We start from the raw sequence: 17,479 nt of genomic DNA on the forward strand, positions 1-17,479 counted from the left end.
TATTTTGGAATTAATGCCTGGCCAACCAGATTTCAGTGTCAGCAGAACATTTTACAGGGATATCCAATCAAGTGGCAGATTGATATTCCCAGCACAGAAAGGACGTCAGTCTTTGAGAACTGCATCCACAGGTGTTTCAACAGGACAGGTGGGGTCCCTTCACAATAGATCGGTTTGCCTCTCAGCTGGATTTATAGTTAGACAGATTCTGCAGTTGCCAACCGAACCCTGGTGCAGTATCGCCTGATGCGTTTCTCCAGGATTGGAGTACAGAGAGAGGATATGTGTTTCAACCATTCACAAGGATCATGAGATTATCCACATAAATTCAGAGACAGCGTGCGGATCTCGAAGCAGATCTGGAAGTGATCACCCCAGTTTGGAGGTGTCCAGTCTGGTTTCCAGCTCTTATGGAACTTTCTGGGGATTTTCCAATTCCTCTCCCCTTGTTTCCGGGTCTTCTCCAGAATCCCAATGGGAATCCTCACCATCTTATCCTAGCAGGCTCTTTTTATCCCACGGCGTGGAAGATTACCGGGAACGTTAGAAAGTCCCAGGCATTTTACAAGAGGCTGCCTCATTACTTGCCACAGCCAGGGCATATAGAACAAATAAAGACACCGTTCTGCCTGGTCTAGATGGTTGGGATGGTGTCTCCAATGCCAACTGGAACCCTGGGGGCAGACACTGTCGAAACCCTACATTTGAGAGCAGCCCTAGCCTTGGAAGGTTTGGCTTATATGTTGATTGATACATTTCAATGGGCTACTTCAGCATGTCAATTGCTGGTAAATGGACACCCGTTTAGGGAACAGCTGTTGGTCTGAAAATGCCTGAGAGGTATTGGGTTATCAGTTCTGCCAAACCCAGATACTCTACATTATGGGATGCTAATAAGGTTCTTGGTCAGTAAAAGTCATAGCCATCAGATAAGTATCCGACAAGGAAACAGATGTTGGAAAAGTTAACCACCTTGTTGTGTTTGGGTTCCTGCCGGAGAGTCTCGGATGTAAGAGCACTGGATTTAACAGGTAGAGTATTCACCCCGGATGAGGTAACTTTCCATATTTTAGACAGACAAAAAGCAATTAAAAAACGGTGTCATACGAAGCATTTTTGGATGTTCCAAAAATATGTGTGGTTAAAGCGATAAAAGCGTACTAGTCTAAGACAGAAGACCTTCGCCCTCGGGGTGAAAGACAACTGTTGATTGCTCTCACAAAACCTCACAAAGCAGTTTCTTCCCATACTATTGCCAGATGGGCTATGCAAGAGGTTGATATTGATATTTCCCGGTTTGGGGGCTTGTTCTGTGAGAGGGGCCATGGCACCCAAAGCTTTTTCTTTGAGAGCTAGATTGGAGGACATTCTCAATGCAGCAGATTGGACCTCAGATTCTACTTTTAAAAGTTTTTCTTTTAAACTAGTCTCAAAACGCAACCTTAGTGGTGGAAAAGCTTTACAATAGCCAAATCCTCGGCTCCAGGTCCTGACATCTAGCTATTGTAATGGAAAGCTTACATTCTATGAAGGACAAGGAGGCTAGGATCAGCCCACCCACACTTCTAACTATGTAGTAAGTCCACCCGTTGGTTTATGATGGTTCAGAGTTAATTGGTTTAATTTAATGGTATATAGTTTGCACAAATGATGAAGAACCGATGACCTCTTACCTTGAAGATCATGTTCAAGTTATCATACATTAACGGCTGATATTTGAGATACTGTAGTTGTGAAAAAAGAAGCCTTACACTATGATTTTGTCTTCTCAGGGACATATTCGAACAAACAGGAAAAGGCAGATGCATTCACCAGAAGAAAGAGTGGCTTAGAGTCTCCAGAGAATGTAACGAGGGTCTGCACCGTACGGATTGGATAGACTGTTTTTCGTTTCTATTCCCAAGTACGTATGGGAAATGTGGTCTAATGTTGATCTATTTAAAGTTAATGGCTGCAGGCGTACTAAAGTGGAGAAAGTGAAGACTAATCCTTGCCTCTGTGTCCTCAATAGAATTGAAACTTTCCATTATGATAGCAAGGACATTTTGTATTACCCTTTAAGGTGCTATAGTGCAGTGGCACAATATTTAAGAAACCTAATGCTGACATTACTGATTTTGTTTAAATCGCCAATGAAGGATCAGCAGGCCGCAAAACAACTGGATTCAAGTATGAAATACATGCATTTTACTAAATAAAAAAATAAGCATGTGTGAAAATATGATCTATGTGCACAGACATTGCCCCAATATTTAAAAGATTCATGGAGAGCTTCAGATATTGTTAAATGTCATATACCAGGAATAGATCCAGATTATCCAGACAGACACTCAATCCTGTCATACCGGTTATGTAGGGGACGGGGCTCAGACCATAGTACAGTCTAGATAGAAAAGATAGATAGTTGAAAGTACTATCATAACAAATGGAACTGAGATCTGCATACACAGGTCAATCCTGCATCTACTCGCCTGCTTACTGTGTCACCAGGGGGAAGGTTCAAAGTCTCAGCATGCACCCTCATTAGAAGATAAAATAAATGACAAGTGCCCAGAGACATCATGCATCTTAGACTTCGTACGAAATCAGAAAAAGAATGAACCAGTAGATCAAGCCACATTTACGATTTACTTTGGATACAGGTGCACACCAATGTGTTAGTACATACCTAGCCTTCCATAAAGTGAATTCAGGCACCCACTGTGCCCAAGTGATGAAGAACATAGCATGTTACTGAGAAAGTAGTGCATTCCTCCATCTTTTATCCCAATCTATCCATGCATCAGCTGCGCCGAGCTAACCTGAATGTCAGTTTTCAATCCAAAACAAGCTTGCCGAGTTAAAGCACCAGCTGCAACTAGATCTCACTGGGATTTAACTATAACCCTGCCAAAAAATGTGCTGCATACAATCCCTACTAGAGTGTAAAATCTCTTGTAGCTTTCGCCTAAGCAAAATATATTGGTTTTGACATTTAAATGTTGCACAGCAGTTTAGATGCTGGGCAACATTGCTTAAAGTAAAAAATAAAAGTAAAAAATTAAAAAAAAATCGCTAGGACGCGGTCAATGCTGGCAGCGTCATAGTGCTTTTGAATTTTTTGTTTTACTTTAAGCATGGTTCACAGCAGCTCAACTGCTGTGCAGCATGTAAAACATGGACAAAGACAATAGAATTTGTATAAGTGAAATCTATTGGCTTTGCCAATCATTGTTTTATTTTCTCAAGCCTCAAAATAGTTATATGTATTTCCTGGGTTGTAATACTTGTGCCACCACCTCGCTAGAGCTTCAGCTTCACATTCCCGGTTTTCTAGCGCCAAGAAATTCATTATACCAAGGCCTGTTAGATTTGTTTCAAAAGGAATAAACTAACTTTAGTGTGGCCGTTTGTTTCGTCGCATTTCATCTCATCCTAGAATTTTGTACGGTGCAATTTACATCTATTGTCATGACGGGGGGGGGGCCTAAAATCGGCTGGCTTGAAATTAACTTATTCTGCTATAACTTTGGAAAAGCTTTAAGTGTCACTGTCTGGTCCCCGTAACTAACAGAATGTGACTCAAAATAACAGCTCAGCTAATCATCAAATAGTAATGCGTCCAACTGAAAGGTTGTATTTCGAAGATTTTTATAAGGCTGGTATTAGAAAGCACATGATCAAAAGAATTCCCCTCCTCACGAGTTGGTAAATTGACACACTGGGTCAACACGAGAACAGCTAAAGCCTCCAAAAAATGTTTTTTGCAAAACACCAGGGGATCTATGAAATGGATCCATATCATACATTAGCTGATGTTATGATATTCTTCTCCTTTTTTCCAATTTCTTTAGAGCGGGGCCTCATTACCTGAGTGAGCGCCAGGCGAGGCCACCCCCAAGTAAATTTTGGGTGAGTGATTACATAATGGACACTAATTGAGCAATGACTCTGTGGCTGCTATATGTCTCATTACATATATGTTGTTTTCATATTTACATAATTGATATATGTGTCTGTCTTTACTATTTTTTGTGTTCTAGGAGCGGATTTAAAAAAAAAATTTTTTTACACACCATGACTTCATTTCCTACCACAAAGTATACACACGTATGGTAGGTCTATTGCTTTTGCATGGTATGTATTTTGTATCTTTTTCTTCACAGTTGCAGTAGTGTTACAATAGGTCCTGAAGAAAGCCTTTTTAGGCTGAAACATGTCGACCAACTAACTCATCTATGGATGGTAATATTTGGTTTCATCCATCCACACTCTGCTTTTAACCTTGTCAACATGGTGACCGCCAGAATAAATATTAGTCATTAGGCACCATGCTAGTCAATTTTAAATCACCACTTTCTATTTAGTACACATTTTCTTTGAGCACTGCAACTTTTTCATCTCCCACAGCTCATGATACACTGCTGTCTGGCTTTCCATCACGGGTGGATCCAATACTAGAGTTTCCTCACACTCTCCCATGGTGAGGTACCTAGTGGATACCAGTTTGTATTCTAAAATCCCAGATGATGATGTTCCGCCAATGGGTGGGCTGATGTTTTTTTCTATTTCTTGTTCTTCCTCCTTTTCCACACTTTTAGTTTATACATACACTTATCCAATAGAAAACAGACATTTTCTAGCCACTTTAGACCGATAGCACCCCTTTGTGTTTCTTACTTTTGCAAAAATGTGACAATATTGAAATTGCCCAAACCAAAAGCTTACGCCATACTGCGACCAGGGAAATTAACTAATGTAGTTCTGAATTCATTTACCGCATCTGGTGGACAATAAACACAAATACATGTTACTGACACCTCCGGTGAGAAACCAATTCAGTACAAATAGCTCGGCCAGCTGGGCTGGAGTAAGGGACACCATTGATATCCCAGTGGTCAGTGCAGTAGTGCAGAGTCCCTCAGGTGCACCAGTGGTCAGTGCAGTAGTGCTCAGAGTCAGTCCCTCAGGTGTACCAGTGCGCAGAGTCAGTCCCTCAGGTGCAGCAGCGGTCAGTGCAGTAGGGTTTAGAGTTCTGCAGTCCCTCAGGTGCACTAGTGATGGATGCAGTAGTGTTCACAATCCCTCAGGTGCACCAGTGGTCAGTGCAGTAGTGTGTGGTCAGAGTCCCTCAGGTGCACCAGTGGTCAGTGCAGTAGTGTTCAGAGCCCCTCAGGTGCACCAGTGGTCAGTGCAGTAGTGTTCAGAGTGCCTCCGGTGCACCAGTGATGGATGCAGTAGTGTTCAGAGTGCCTCAGGTGCAGCAGTTGTCAGTGCAGTAGTGTTCACAATCCCTCAGGTGCACCAGTGGTCAGTGCAGTAGTGTTCGGAGTCCCTCAGGTGTACCAGTGGTCAGTGCAGTAGTGTTCAGAGCCCCTCAGGTGCACCAGTGATCAGTGCAGTAGTGTTCACTCTCTCCGGTGCAGAAGCGGTCAGTGCAGTAGTGTTTAGAGTTCTGCAGTCAGGTGCACCAGTGGTCAGTGCAGTAGTATCATAGTCCCTCAGGTGCACCAGTGATAAATGCAGTAGTGTTCAGAGTCCCTCAGGTGCACCAGTGGTCAGTGCAGTAGTGTTCAGAGACCCTCAGGTGCACCAGTGGTCAGTGCAGTAGTGTTCAGAGACCCTCAGGTGCAGCAGCGGTCAGTGCAGTAGTGTTTAGAGTTCTGCAGTCAGGTGCACCAGTGGTCAGTGCAGTAGTGTTCACAGTCCCTCAGGTGCATTAGTGATAAATGCAGTAGTGTTCACAGTCCCTCGGGTGGACCAGTGATGGATGCAGTAGTGTTCAGAGTGCCTCAGGTGCAGCAGCGGTCAGTGCAGTAGTGGTCACTGTCCCTCAGGTGCACCCGTGGTCAGTGCAGTAGTGTTTACTGTTCAGTCCCTCAGGTGCACCCGTGGTCAGTGCAGTAGTGTTTACTGTTCAGAGTCCCTCAGGTGCACCAGTGGTCAGTGCAGTAGTGTTCAGAGACCCTCAGGTGCACCAGTGGTCAGTGCAGTAGTGTTCACTCTCTCAGGTGCAGCAGCGGTCAGTGCAGTAGTGTTTAGAGTTCTGCAGTCAGGTGCACCAGTGGTCAGTGCAGTAGTGTTCACAGTCCCTCAGGTGCATTAGTGATAAATGCAGTAGTGTTCACAGTCCCTCGGGTGGACCAGTGATGGATGCAGTAGTGTTCAGAGTGCCTCAGGTGCAGCAGCGGTCAGTGCAATAGTGGTCACTGTCCCTCAGGTGCACCCGTGGTCAGTGCAGTAGTGTTTACTGTTCAGTCCCTCAGGTGCACCAGTGGTCAGTGCAGTAGTTTTCAGAGACCCTCAGGTGCACCAGTGGTCAGTGCAGTAGTGTTCAGAGACCCTCAGGTGCACCAGTGGTCAGTGCAGTAGTGTTCAGAGACCCTCAGGTGCACCCGTGGTCAGTGCAGTAGTGTTTACTGTTCAGTCCCTCAGGTGCACCAGTGGTCAGTGCAGTAGTTTTCAGAGACCCTCAGGTGCACCAGTGGTCAGTGCAGTAGTGTTCAGAGACCCTCAGGTGCACCAGTGGTCAGTGCAGTAGTGTTCAGAGACCCTCAGGTGCACCCGTGGTCAGTGCAGTAGTGTTTACTGTTCAGTCCCTCAGGTGCACCAGTGGTCAGTGCAGTAGTTTTCAGAGACCCTCAGGTGCACCAGTGGTCAGTGCAGTAGTGTTCAGAGACCCTCAGGTGCACCAGTGGTCAGTGCAGTAGTGTTCAGAGACCCTCAGGTGCACCAGTGGTCAGTGCAGTAGTGTTCAGAGACCCTCAGGTGCACCAGTGGTCAGTGCAGTAGTGTTCACTCTCTCAGGTGCAGCAGCGGTCAGTGCAGTAGTGTTTAGAGTTCTGCAGTCAGGTGCACCAGTGGTCAGTGCAGTAGTGTTCACAGTCCCTCGGGTGGGCCAGTGATGGATGCAGTAGTGTTCAGAGTGCCTCAGGTGCAGCAACAGTCAGTGCAGTAGTGGTCACTGTCCCTCAGGTGCATCAGTGGTCAGTGCAGTGGTGCTCTCAGTCAGTCATGTCATGTGCACCAGCGGTCAGTAGTGCTCTGTCAGTCCCTCAGGTGCACCAGTGGTCAGTGCAGTGGTGCTCTTAGTCAGTCATGTGCACCAGCGGTCAGTGCAGTAGTGTTCAGAGTCCCTCAGGTGCACCAGCGGTCAGTAGTGCTCTGTCAGTCCCTCAGGTGCACCAGTGGTCAGTGCAGTGGTGCTCTTAGTCAGTCATGTGCACCAGCGGTCAGTGCAGTAGTGTTCAGAGTCCCTCAGGTGCACCAGCGGTCAGTAGTGCTCTGTCAGTCCCTCAGGTGTGCCAGTAGTGCTCTGTCAGTCCCTCAGGTGCACTGGTGCCTCTCACACACACACGTGCCCCGCCCCCCTGGGTCCCCCCTCCTCGTGCAGTGCTGCCCCCCGGGTGGGGGGTCCCCCCCCTCTGGCGGTACTCACAGCGCGCCGGAGCAGGCGGTGCAGACGAAGCTGCCCTCGCTGATGTCCACGTAGGTGACGCCGCGCGAGCCGCACTCGGCGCACAGCCGGTTCTGGGGGGCGGCGGCCAGCAGCTCGCGCACCCGCCGGCCCCACAGCTCGTCCTCCTCCCGCGCCGCCCCGGAGCCCTTCTTCGCCATCTCTGACCCGCGGCGGGAGCGAGCGGCGCGCGCACGAGGGCCAACGGGCTCACCGGCGGGGAGCGCGCCCGCGTGCCCGCCGCGCACAAGACTCCCTCTCCTCAGGGACCGCGCGCCGCGGCACGAGCAGAGCGGCACGCGCTGTCTCAAAAGCAACGCCCACTCCAGGGCGACGCCACGCCCACCCACCTGTAACTCCACCCTCACACGCCCACTGCAAGGCGAAGCCACGCCCACCAATCTGTACCTCCACCCTCATACGCCCAGTTCTGCGAAGCCACGCCCGCCACTATTAACGACGTGCAAAGGTATAGCCACGCCTACCCATCTTTACCTCCACCCACACACGCCTACTCCACGGCGTAGCCACGCCCGCCAAACCATACCGTTATTCCAAGGTAAAGCCACGCCCACCCATCTTAACTCCACCCCCACACACCTACTCCAAGATGAAGCTTACAACCCCCACCTGGAGACAAGGCCACGCCTACCCCCTTATAACGGCGTATGATAGTCTTCTTTACTCCAGGAACGCCAGGCTCAGCAAAAGTGAGGCCTTGCCGCTGCCGGCAAAATACGCGCGAGACCGCGTGCGCACCATGGTAACGGTCCGCGCGAGCTCATCTTAAGTTTGCCCTTGTCGCCCACGAGGCCACGCCCCTTAGGGAAACCTGCCGTTAGGAGCTGCCTACTTGTGGGTTTGAAGCCGGCGAAGCCCCGCCCTTGCGGCGCGCGCGTGGCCATCTTGGATTGGGACGCCTTCGCTCGGCGTGCGTGGGTCTCCAAAGGTGACGCTCTCAGTCCAAAGCTGACTAGAATAAAACCTCGTCCGTGAGGCGGAGCCTGTCAGAGCAGTGACCGGCCAATTCAGGAGCTGCTCGGACAAGAATAGTAACTACAGCATTATCAAAGTATGCAGGTAGGTAGGAGTAAGCCTCAGGCATTGAGCAGCATAGATAGCTGCATAGGAAAGCCTACAAATGCCCCCCTCATTCCGAAAATCAATGTTTTTTTATTTATAATTCTTGCATTAATTTATGCAACAGTTCTGCATATTTAATTTATCGAGGTTTAAACACATGTATAATTTCTTCAACAAATCAGAGCACATAAAACATAAATGTCACATTGCCTTAGCACCTAAGCACTAATTTTGAATAATTATTCAGCATCCTCTGTGCTAATGTCACCTGGAGACATTCAAGAAAAATATGAAACATTGAAAATAAGACTTTCCTCAAGTGAATAGACCTAGGGAAAAAACAGAAGATGTAGTTACAATTAACAATTTTGCATCCTCATCATGGAAAGTTCATTATGAGCAAAACCATACAGCAATTAAAATAAACTTGTATGACCTCAGCGTATTGGAGCCTGTGGGGGAAGCATGAGTAGATGACAGAGATAGCTTTCATCGAGTTCAAGATGACATCTGCGTAGAAATGTGATAATTACAACATATTACAAAACACAGTTATAATATAAAACGTTATTTTAAAAGGCTATTACACCGTATGCGTATGGTGAATTGTGTGTAACAGATCCATATTACACATTATTATTGATGTACAAAAACATAAATCTTTAAAACAATTCTACAAATATCAACACTTGTGAACACTGAAGGAGATTTAACAACAACAACAAAATTGCAATTTCGTTTCTTCAGCAACTTATATTGGATTGGAGGAAGTTTTAATAGAGACAAAGGTAACATTTTAAATAATGTATTGATAGAGGAGTTGCAGGAATGAGTGGGGTCTGAGACCAAGACCGCAAGTCCCAAGAGGAGAGCCCCGGCACATTGGACTGCTGGAATTGACCTCTAGAGCCACCCATAGGAGTTGAAGGAATTATCCTCAAAATCACCAGCTTAATATTGAGACAAGAGAGGCTTTGATCTCCAACACAAACAAACTCCAGAGTGGCCCACACACATATGTACATAATGTGAGTCACGCAAGTGGTACATTTGATAAAGAAGGGACAATGAAACACTCTGGAGAGACCTGAGGGATATGGGAATAAAGTGCCTTGCCAAAGTCCCGGGGGAACCATTTCTTGGAAGGAAAAAAATGGCCAACTTATTGACCAGTGGGCATCTTTCTCCTTCACACCGGAACGTCAAGTGGAAATTGCGACAGTATGTGTGGAAATAGATTCAGCCATAAGCTCAACCTTGCACCAGTGTGGCATCAGGGGTGACAGCCAGGATAATGTCCATTTGAAGATCACGTGAAATTTACCCCCCAAAAATGCTAAGTACACAAAGAGGCATCGCTGCCTTAGAAGGACTACATCAATAGAGTAACATCAGAAAAGCTCAGGAATGTCTGGCAGTTGGTCAATAGTTAGAGGGACTCTGCAGGGGTGTCCCTTCTCCACTGATATTTGCACTAATTATAGAGCCATTGGCGCAGATTATATAAACAATGGTATAATGGTGGGTGGTAAGCGAGACATCATCTCATTTTATGCCGACTATATACTGTTAACATTGAGAAACCCGATGACTGCATAGCCGGATGTATACAGTATATTACATGCGTGGGGGCACACTCAGGGTTCTGGCTATATGCAGACAAATCAGTATTGTATCCCATAAAAGCATCTGTACCAACGGAGGCATGCCTACCAAACATTAAGATCCAGAAGAAACCAGTGAGGTGTACTAGTAATGCATGCAGTAATGTTCAGAGTCCCACAGTCAGTCAGGTGCACCAGTGGTCAGCAAACTAATTTCATGTCTGTGACACAGGTGTACACTAGTGTATGCAGTAGTGTTCAGAGTCCTGCAGTGAGTCAGGTGGACCAATGGTCAGTGTTCAGAGTCCCGAAGGCAGTCAGGTGCACCAGTGGTCAGTGCAGTAATGTTCAGAGTTCCACAGTCAGTCAGGTGCATCAGTGGACAGTGCAGTAGTGTTCAGAGATCTGCAGTCAGTCAGGTGCACTAGTGATGAATGCATTAATGTTCAGAGTCCCTCAGTCAGGTGCACCGTTGAAGTACACAGGAGTGTATCAGAGTTCAGACTGCAATGAAACATATGATTCTAATGTGGGCAATTTACTGGCATCCCTTAAGCGAAGTGTGCACAAGTGGCTAAAGTTTCCAATGTCATTACTAGGGTGAATTGCAATTAGCAATATGACCAGGTTACCACTAGTACTATATGTATTGCAACAAATGGGGATACGTATACTGGAATCTAGTTTCCGCAAACTAGATGATTTGCTCTGATTGCTCTACTGGGGGACAGGAAGGGCATGTATACGTTTGGAGGTACTGAAACTACAGTGGGATAGTGGACGTTTACAGGCACCAAATTTCAAGACTTATTATTGGGCAGCTCATATTTAGCATACAGTGTCATGGTTCCTGGAGGGGGGCACTGATCCTGTGGCAGAGAGGTTGGTGCATTCGGTACGACCACAGAAACCACTAGTGAGTCATACACTATTCATCCAAGCGTACCAATATCACCAGAGAACACCAACTGTTCACCAAAGGCCGATAAATGAATGTTTTGTTCTGTAAAATTCAGTTAAAAGGTCATATAAAGTACATATGATAAAACACATGGATTATTACAAGAGAGAATAACTCCCTAAATAGAGAATCGCCTCAAAAATTCATATACATTATTGAGAAAATCAAAACAAATAAACATGGGAAAATTGTAAATTAGAAGCAGTGCGACGCATTTCGGTGGGTTAAATGATCCGACCACCTTCTTCAGGAAAAAAGACGTGGTGAAGAAGGTGGTTGGATCATTTAAACCCAGCGAAACAAGTTGCACGGCTTCCACAAAAGCACTAAATCAGCGCTATTTTGGCCAAACAAGAGACTGTACAAAATAGTGGTTTGACTGATGAATTTCTGTTTGATTAGTGCAAAACATTGACAAACAAATAATGTCTTGATACTCTCCCATGTTTATTTATTGTGATTGTCTCAATAATGTGTATTAATTTATGAGGCAATGCTCTATTTAGGGAGTTTTTCTGTCACGTAATTATCCATGTGTTTTTTCATATGTACTATTTATATGACTGTTTAACTGAATTTTACAGAATAAAACATTAATTTATTGGCCTTTGGTGAACAGTTGGTATTCTCTGGTGATATTGGTATGCTTGGATGAATGGTGTATGAGTCACTAGTGGTTTGTCTAAATATATACAAAGGGAATTATTGTTTTTGATTATCTGTCAATTTGGCATCCTGTCCATTTGGTTAAGGAAGACCCCACTCTTGTTGTTTGAGACTGAGTGTTGAGTAGTTTGACCATTAGAGGGTGAGGGCCCACAACTCCTACCTGACACTGCTAGCATTTGTGCGGTTGTTCGTAGCTATAACTACTCTTGCTTTGGGATTATTAGTCCTTGACAAGGCTAGAGATGTCTTTTACAGTCAGATATTATGCAGCAGAGTTATGCTTAAGGTTCTACAGAGCAATCATGTAAACTAGAGACGTATTTTTGTTAATAACATTGGGGCCGATATATATTATGGGAGACAGCCTGTTGTTCGCCAGGGGGACAGATTAAATTACTCCGTTCCCCCGGTGGAGGGACCACCCGCCAAATTTATAAATGACTGCCAAGCTGATGGCTATTTATAAAGCATTGACAGGAACCGCTGTAACAGCGGTTGCTGTCAATGAAGATTGCTGTTTGGTGCAGGGTTACATCAGCATAACTCAACCTTGCACCAAACAGTTTTTTTTTTAAAAACAAAACCCCCCAAAATGGATTTTCTTTTTCAAAATAAAAAAATAATGTTGCCCTCGGCATGGGAGTCATCTTCCAGGGCGAAGAGAGCATTATTTACATTTTACTGCCCCAAACCCTGGCATTGTTGAACTGTGAAAAAAATGGCGATATGTCCACCCACATAAATTGGGCAGGCAGACAGGTAGCCATTTCTCTGATGGCCCTTACTATGTCAGGCCACCGAAGAGCTTTGGCTATGGCGGTGATGGAGTAGTCACCTCTGTAGCCTAACCTGTGATCCAGCCGCAATTAAATCAGGTGGGTGGACCATTATGTTGGTGGTAATGTATACTTTAGTATGTATACAAACATATAAATGGTCTGTATGCTGCTGTTGCAACAAAGTATACACACCGCCAACATATAAATCGCCCCCTTTATGTGTATTGTCAAAATAAGGTACAAGACATAAGAAAATCAGCTGGAACCCCAACATGCCTCAGTGAGAGTTCAGATCGAGTATTATTTTAATTTGTTTATCGAGTTTTGTATAGCGCGAACCTGACCCAAAGGTATCAGAATGCTTTGCATCGTTTGTTCAGCAGCAATTACACAAGTTACACATGAGGTAGATAAAATGCATAGAACCGTATGCTAAAAGAAGTAAACAATAGACAGTAAGTAAAATTATATAGAACAATATGCAAAAAGAAACATACAATAGACAGTAGGACGATATCGTTTTGAGGTAGCTACGGTAGATATAAGAACAGCGTTTTACTGAGTTGGCACAGTGGTAATTACATGAGTTACATATGGAGTAAATAACAAAAAAGTACATAGTAACAGTATGTAAAAGAATTTTACAATAAATAGTAGGATAAATTAATGATATAGTTCTCAGGTAGCTATGGTAGTTATGGTATGGTGTTGCGGAGGTGGGAAGAGTAGAGGCACAGTTTTTCCAGAGAAAATGATGCTCAGATTTTTGGGGAGAGTTTGGGGTGAGAACAGCAGGTCAGTCAGATACTTTAGGGGGAGAGTTTAGATATTTGTTTAGGATAAGAAGTTTCAGTTTCTTCTTGAAGTAAGAGAATGATTGATTGTCACATAAGTCCTGAGGCAACGAGTTTCAGATTCTGGGTGCGTTCCTGGAGAAGTAGCGGCTACAAGATTTTTCTTCCTTAAATTTGGGCCGAATCAGGAGTAGACTGTTAGAGCTTCGAAGAGGCCTCTTTTTACTGGCTTATAGTTTATTTGCAAGGTAGACTGGCTTTTCCGTTTAGAGAGTGTTGTGGGTTATGCAAGCAGTTTTGAAAATAGATCTTGCCTTGACTGGTAGCCAGTTTAATTTCTTGAGAGTGGGAGTGATATGGGCGAAGCAGCTTTCCCCCAACAGTAGTATGGCTGCTGTGTGGAGTGTAGCTTTCACAGGGGCTAAGTGTATTTTAGGGGTGCCCGTGATCACTGCGTTACTGTAGTTCAGTTTGGGGAGGACTAAGGATTGCACTACAGTCTTTAGATCTTCAATGGGGATGAGGGGTTTGACTTTTGTGAGGTGCTTCAGCGTGTAGAAGGCACTTTTAGCTGAGGCCTTAATATCCTTTTTCATGTTCAAGTGTCTGTCCAGAGTAATCTCCAGAGATTTGACGGAGCTGGAGACGGTTAGTTTGCAGTTTAATCCAGTGAGGTTTTCGATCTAGGTATCAATGGTAAAGGAGTTTTCTTCTGCAGGACAACCGTCACATATTATTTTATCTAGTCTGTATCTTCCTTCCTATCCCACCTATATAGTATCCATTTTCGACAAATCTTGAAGTTCTTTTGGGGGTAACCTCGTCTACATATACTGGGAGCTTCAGTATGCTGCCAAATCTTGCCCAGTCTTCTATTTTCCAACATGAGGAGCTGTTGTTTTCCTCAAATTTAGTACAGTGTCACGCTTCAACATATTAATGGCAAAGCCAAGCAAATTGTTTTGGGCTTGTATAAAGCTTTCATTTTCTATAATGTTTAGTAGTGCCAGCTTTGGTGTAAGCTCAGTAGGGTGTTCTAGGGCCTCTCCAAATGTACCTGAAATATGTATGACAAAGGATCTATACACCGTAGAAAGTTTTCCCTTGTATCACGGTGAGCATAGCTTTTAGTGGGTTGAATACTAGTATTTCCTTGTAGTGTAGTTCCTATTTTCCCAATAGGCTCTGCGCATTGGAATAGTACCTACAGCAGTAAAGGCCTAGGCCAGACGTTAACTAGGTCTACTACTGTCGATACTAGACTTAATTTTTGGGTTTGCCAGCTAAGCTCAGAGTTCGCTAGAAACTTTCTCGAATGTTCAAGGAAGGATTAACTCCCCTGATTAGACAAGAAGGGATTTAGTTTCTGACAACCATAGAACATGACAACTTTGCTCTCCCCTAATCAAGAGTCAATCTCAAGAGTCGTGTGAGCACAAGGCAATTATTTTACTCAGTCAGTACGTGCATTCTTAGTCTCATCAGAATGTAGAGAAAAGGAAGAGACGGGCGTGTTCAATAAAAAGATGTTATTTATTGATCAGTCTCTTTTCTCGTACAAGAGAAATGGATCGATATTATTGCGATACTTATAGTTAAGTAAAGTGCATACATTAAAAGCAATAGTATAAAATAATACTGTAAAAACATTGATATGGTTTCTGAGCCATATGATGTTTAAAATGATTAAAATATATTTACATACACATATACATTTGACTAAACGTACTCAACTGGTGTTTCTAAATACGCCTACCCCGTGTACCTGACCTAAGTCTAATGCGTGGGCGGGAATAGAAAGTTACAGTTTAAGTTAAGTTTGTTTTTGCCAAGTGAATAACTAAAGAATTCTCTAGGAGGGGTTATTCAGTTCTGTACCTGGAATTTAGGATGAATGAGGAATGGTATCTCTTTCTCTGCTCTCGATATTCCAGGCTGCCTGCGAGGGCTACCCGGAAGCGCCGGTGCTGGGTCTCTCGGCTTGAGATAGCAGCGCGTCTCTCAGCGCGTCAGGAAGGCGGGGCTGCTGCCTGCGGGGTCTGCTTCTGCTCTCGGCTTCGGCAAGTGTGGCTGCTCCGTCTTGTCACCACGCGTGTGTTTTGCATAGGGCAAGATCGGCAATATTTATACCTTAAAGGTGCCGGGATTGACGTAAGGATGGACATAGGTACGTCAATAAAGATGTCATACGACTTGCTCGTTAGCACATTCTTTACTAAAGTTCTCTGTGAAATCAAAACAATGGCCGCACGGATTATCCAGGTTGTCATAGGTTTGATTTGTTATGAGAACGTCGTATGCCTTATCAGGGGCTGGAGGAATATCGCTTGTCTAATTAGATCTCAAGCGTTATGACCTAATCAGATAACACGTTCCTGTGCCGTAGTGTGACTGCGTCAGATAACGGTATCTGCATCATGGGGAATTTCTTGCCTCATGGGCTGACTGTTAGTTAACTAGCTAGGTAGTTTAACCAGAATAGGGTCAGGAAGAGGGGGATCGATTCAGAACCTATAGAAATACACGACACCCACTCCACGCTAACTATGGTCATATCTACTAATCTATGCATAGTATAACATAGTACAACATACTATAGAGTATAGTGTATACCTTACCACCCCAAAATACATAAATGCATTTTGAAATTTTCAAATATACTGAAAAATTGCAGTCATATATATCGTATGCACTTAAGCTATGAATCAAATGCAAAAGTAAACACGCATTGTTATGCATTATTGTTTGTTGGTATATGAGAAATACACATGAAATGGCTCTTAATATGGCTATACAGAAAAAAAGTCGAAACCATTTCATCACATAAAATATATTGTGAACATACCAGTGGGCAGCTAAAGTCTATATAAAGTCTATAAAGAATCTAAAAAAATAGAAATCTTAGTTCTCTAGGAATAGTTTCTTACTTTAAGCAGAAGATCAGTGTCCCGGGAAAAAATATATAGAAAAATATTTTAGGGGCTTGCTGAAAAAAGTTGCTGTCCGTGAACTGGATTGTAATTGTTCATGTGACTTTATTATTAAAGTTGAAGGCCGAATTCAGGGAACGCCGCGTGCGAGTTTACTCAAAAGTCTCTATTTCTGTTCCGGAGAGAACATCATATCATTCAGGCTTTCGAAAAAACTGTCAACAGCTTCATGGGAAAGTTCCACTAAGTCGGAAATAGGGGTAACCATGCATTCGTGCGCATGATTGTCTCCATTGACATTCTGATTTGCATTGCTGACAGAAGGTCGTACCTGTTCGATGCTGCTTTCATCTTGAACTTCACTACTCTTCAATCGCAGTGGTGAAGATTCCAGGAATGCCGTCATCAGAATTGGCAGCCTTTGAGGGCAGCACAGTGCGTGAACCTTGGTAGGAACCAACAGTGTATCTGCATCCACTGGCGCATCCGATTGTAGCGTCAGACAGGTGTCTAACACGCATTCTTCTCCGCATAGCAGACACCTTAGTACAGGTAAAACACACCTTTGCCACATTGGTCGAAATGATAGAAACCAAGTCATGTTTAGGTCTCTAAGCCGGGAGAGTCCCAGGATTTTTGATATCCGGTCCCGGTATCCAATGGCTAGGATCGTATCTTCCATTGTCGTGAGATTTTGTTCTGTGACATGGGTTGCCATAACGAAAAATAAGGACCAGGAATAGGATTCCTGCAATTAGTCCTAGGATCAGGGGAAGTCCGCCAAAAATCGAATGGACGAAGTCTGGAAAAATACCCAGTATGGCTTTGAATGGTGTTAATGCCATCGAAAATACTGTCTTAAATACCTTTGAGACCCCTGTGGTATCAGAAATATTTAAGATTTCGCTCAGGATTTCCGCGAAATGTACGGGGGAATTGGTTGATAATAATGTATGTATCTCTGCAGTCGTCCTTGCGACTTGTAGATCATACGTTTCTTTAGATGACGTGAGCCTTGTAGGCGTCTGAAGAAGCACTGTTTTCATTCTGCTTAAAGTGTCTATTCGAATAGAAGTAATTTTCAGACCGGGCCATGCCCTTGCCTCCCTGTCTGGAAAGGAGCTGGGGAACAAAGAACGTCCACAGCACTTGACCTTCGCCGTCGTAGTGACGAGATAAGGAGTCCCGGGCATAAGACTACAGCATCTGCGGTCTACAATAAGA

At 44.4% G+C, this 17,479-nt stretch overlaps 2 protein-coding genes across 2 annotated transcripts in view; one reads left to right on the plus strand and one right to left on the minus strand.

Annotated features, from left to right (window-relative positions):
- Window positions 1-7,756, minus strand: part of AGFG2 (ArfGAP with FG repeats 2) — a 564,405-nt gene extending 556,649 nt beyond the window's left edge. Inside the window, exon 1 of the mRNA XM_078670884.1 lies at window positions 7,418-7,756. Coding sequence (XP_078527010.1) covers window positions 7,418-7,596 — 179 coding nt within the window. The 5' untranslated portion in view covers window positions 7,597-7,756. The remainder of the gene's footprint in view (window positions 1-7,417) is intronic.
- Window positions 7,757-8,418: 662 nt separating this feature from the next.
- Window positions 8,419-17,479, plus strand: part of LOC144798875 (uncharacterized) — a 55,954-nt gene continuing 46,893 nt past the window's right edge. The window contains exon 1 of the mRNA XM_078669970.1: window positions 8,419-8,515. Coding sequence (XP_078526096.1) covers window positions 8,510-8,515 — 6 coding nt within the window. The 5' untranslated portion in view covers window positions 8,419-8,509. The remainder of the gene's footprint in view (window positions 8,516-17,479) is intronic.

The sequence above is a fragment of the Lissotriton helveticus genome, chromosome 12 (assembly GCF_964261635.1).
Source record: "Lissotriton helveticus chromosome 12, aLisHel1.1, whole genome shotgun sequence".
NCBI lineage: Eukaryota > Metazoa > Chordata > Amphibia > Caudata > Salamandridae > Lissotriton > Lissotriton helveticus.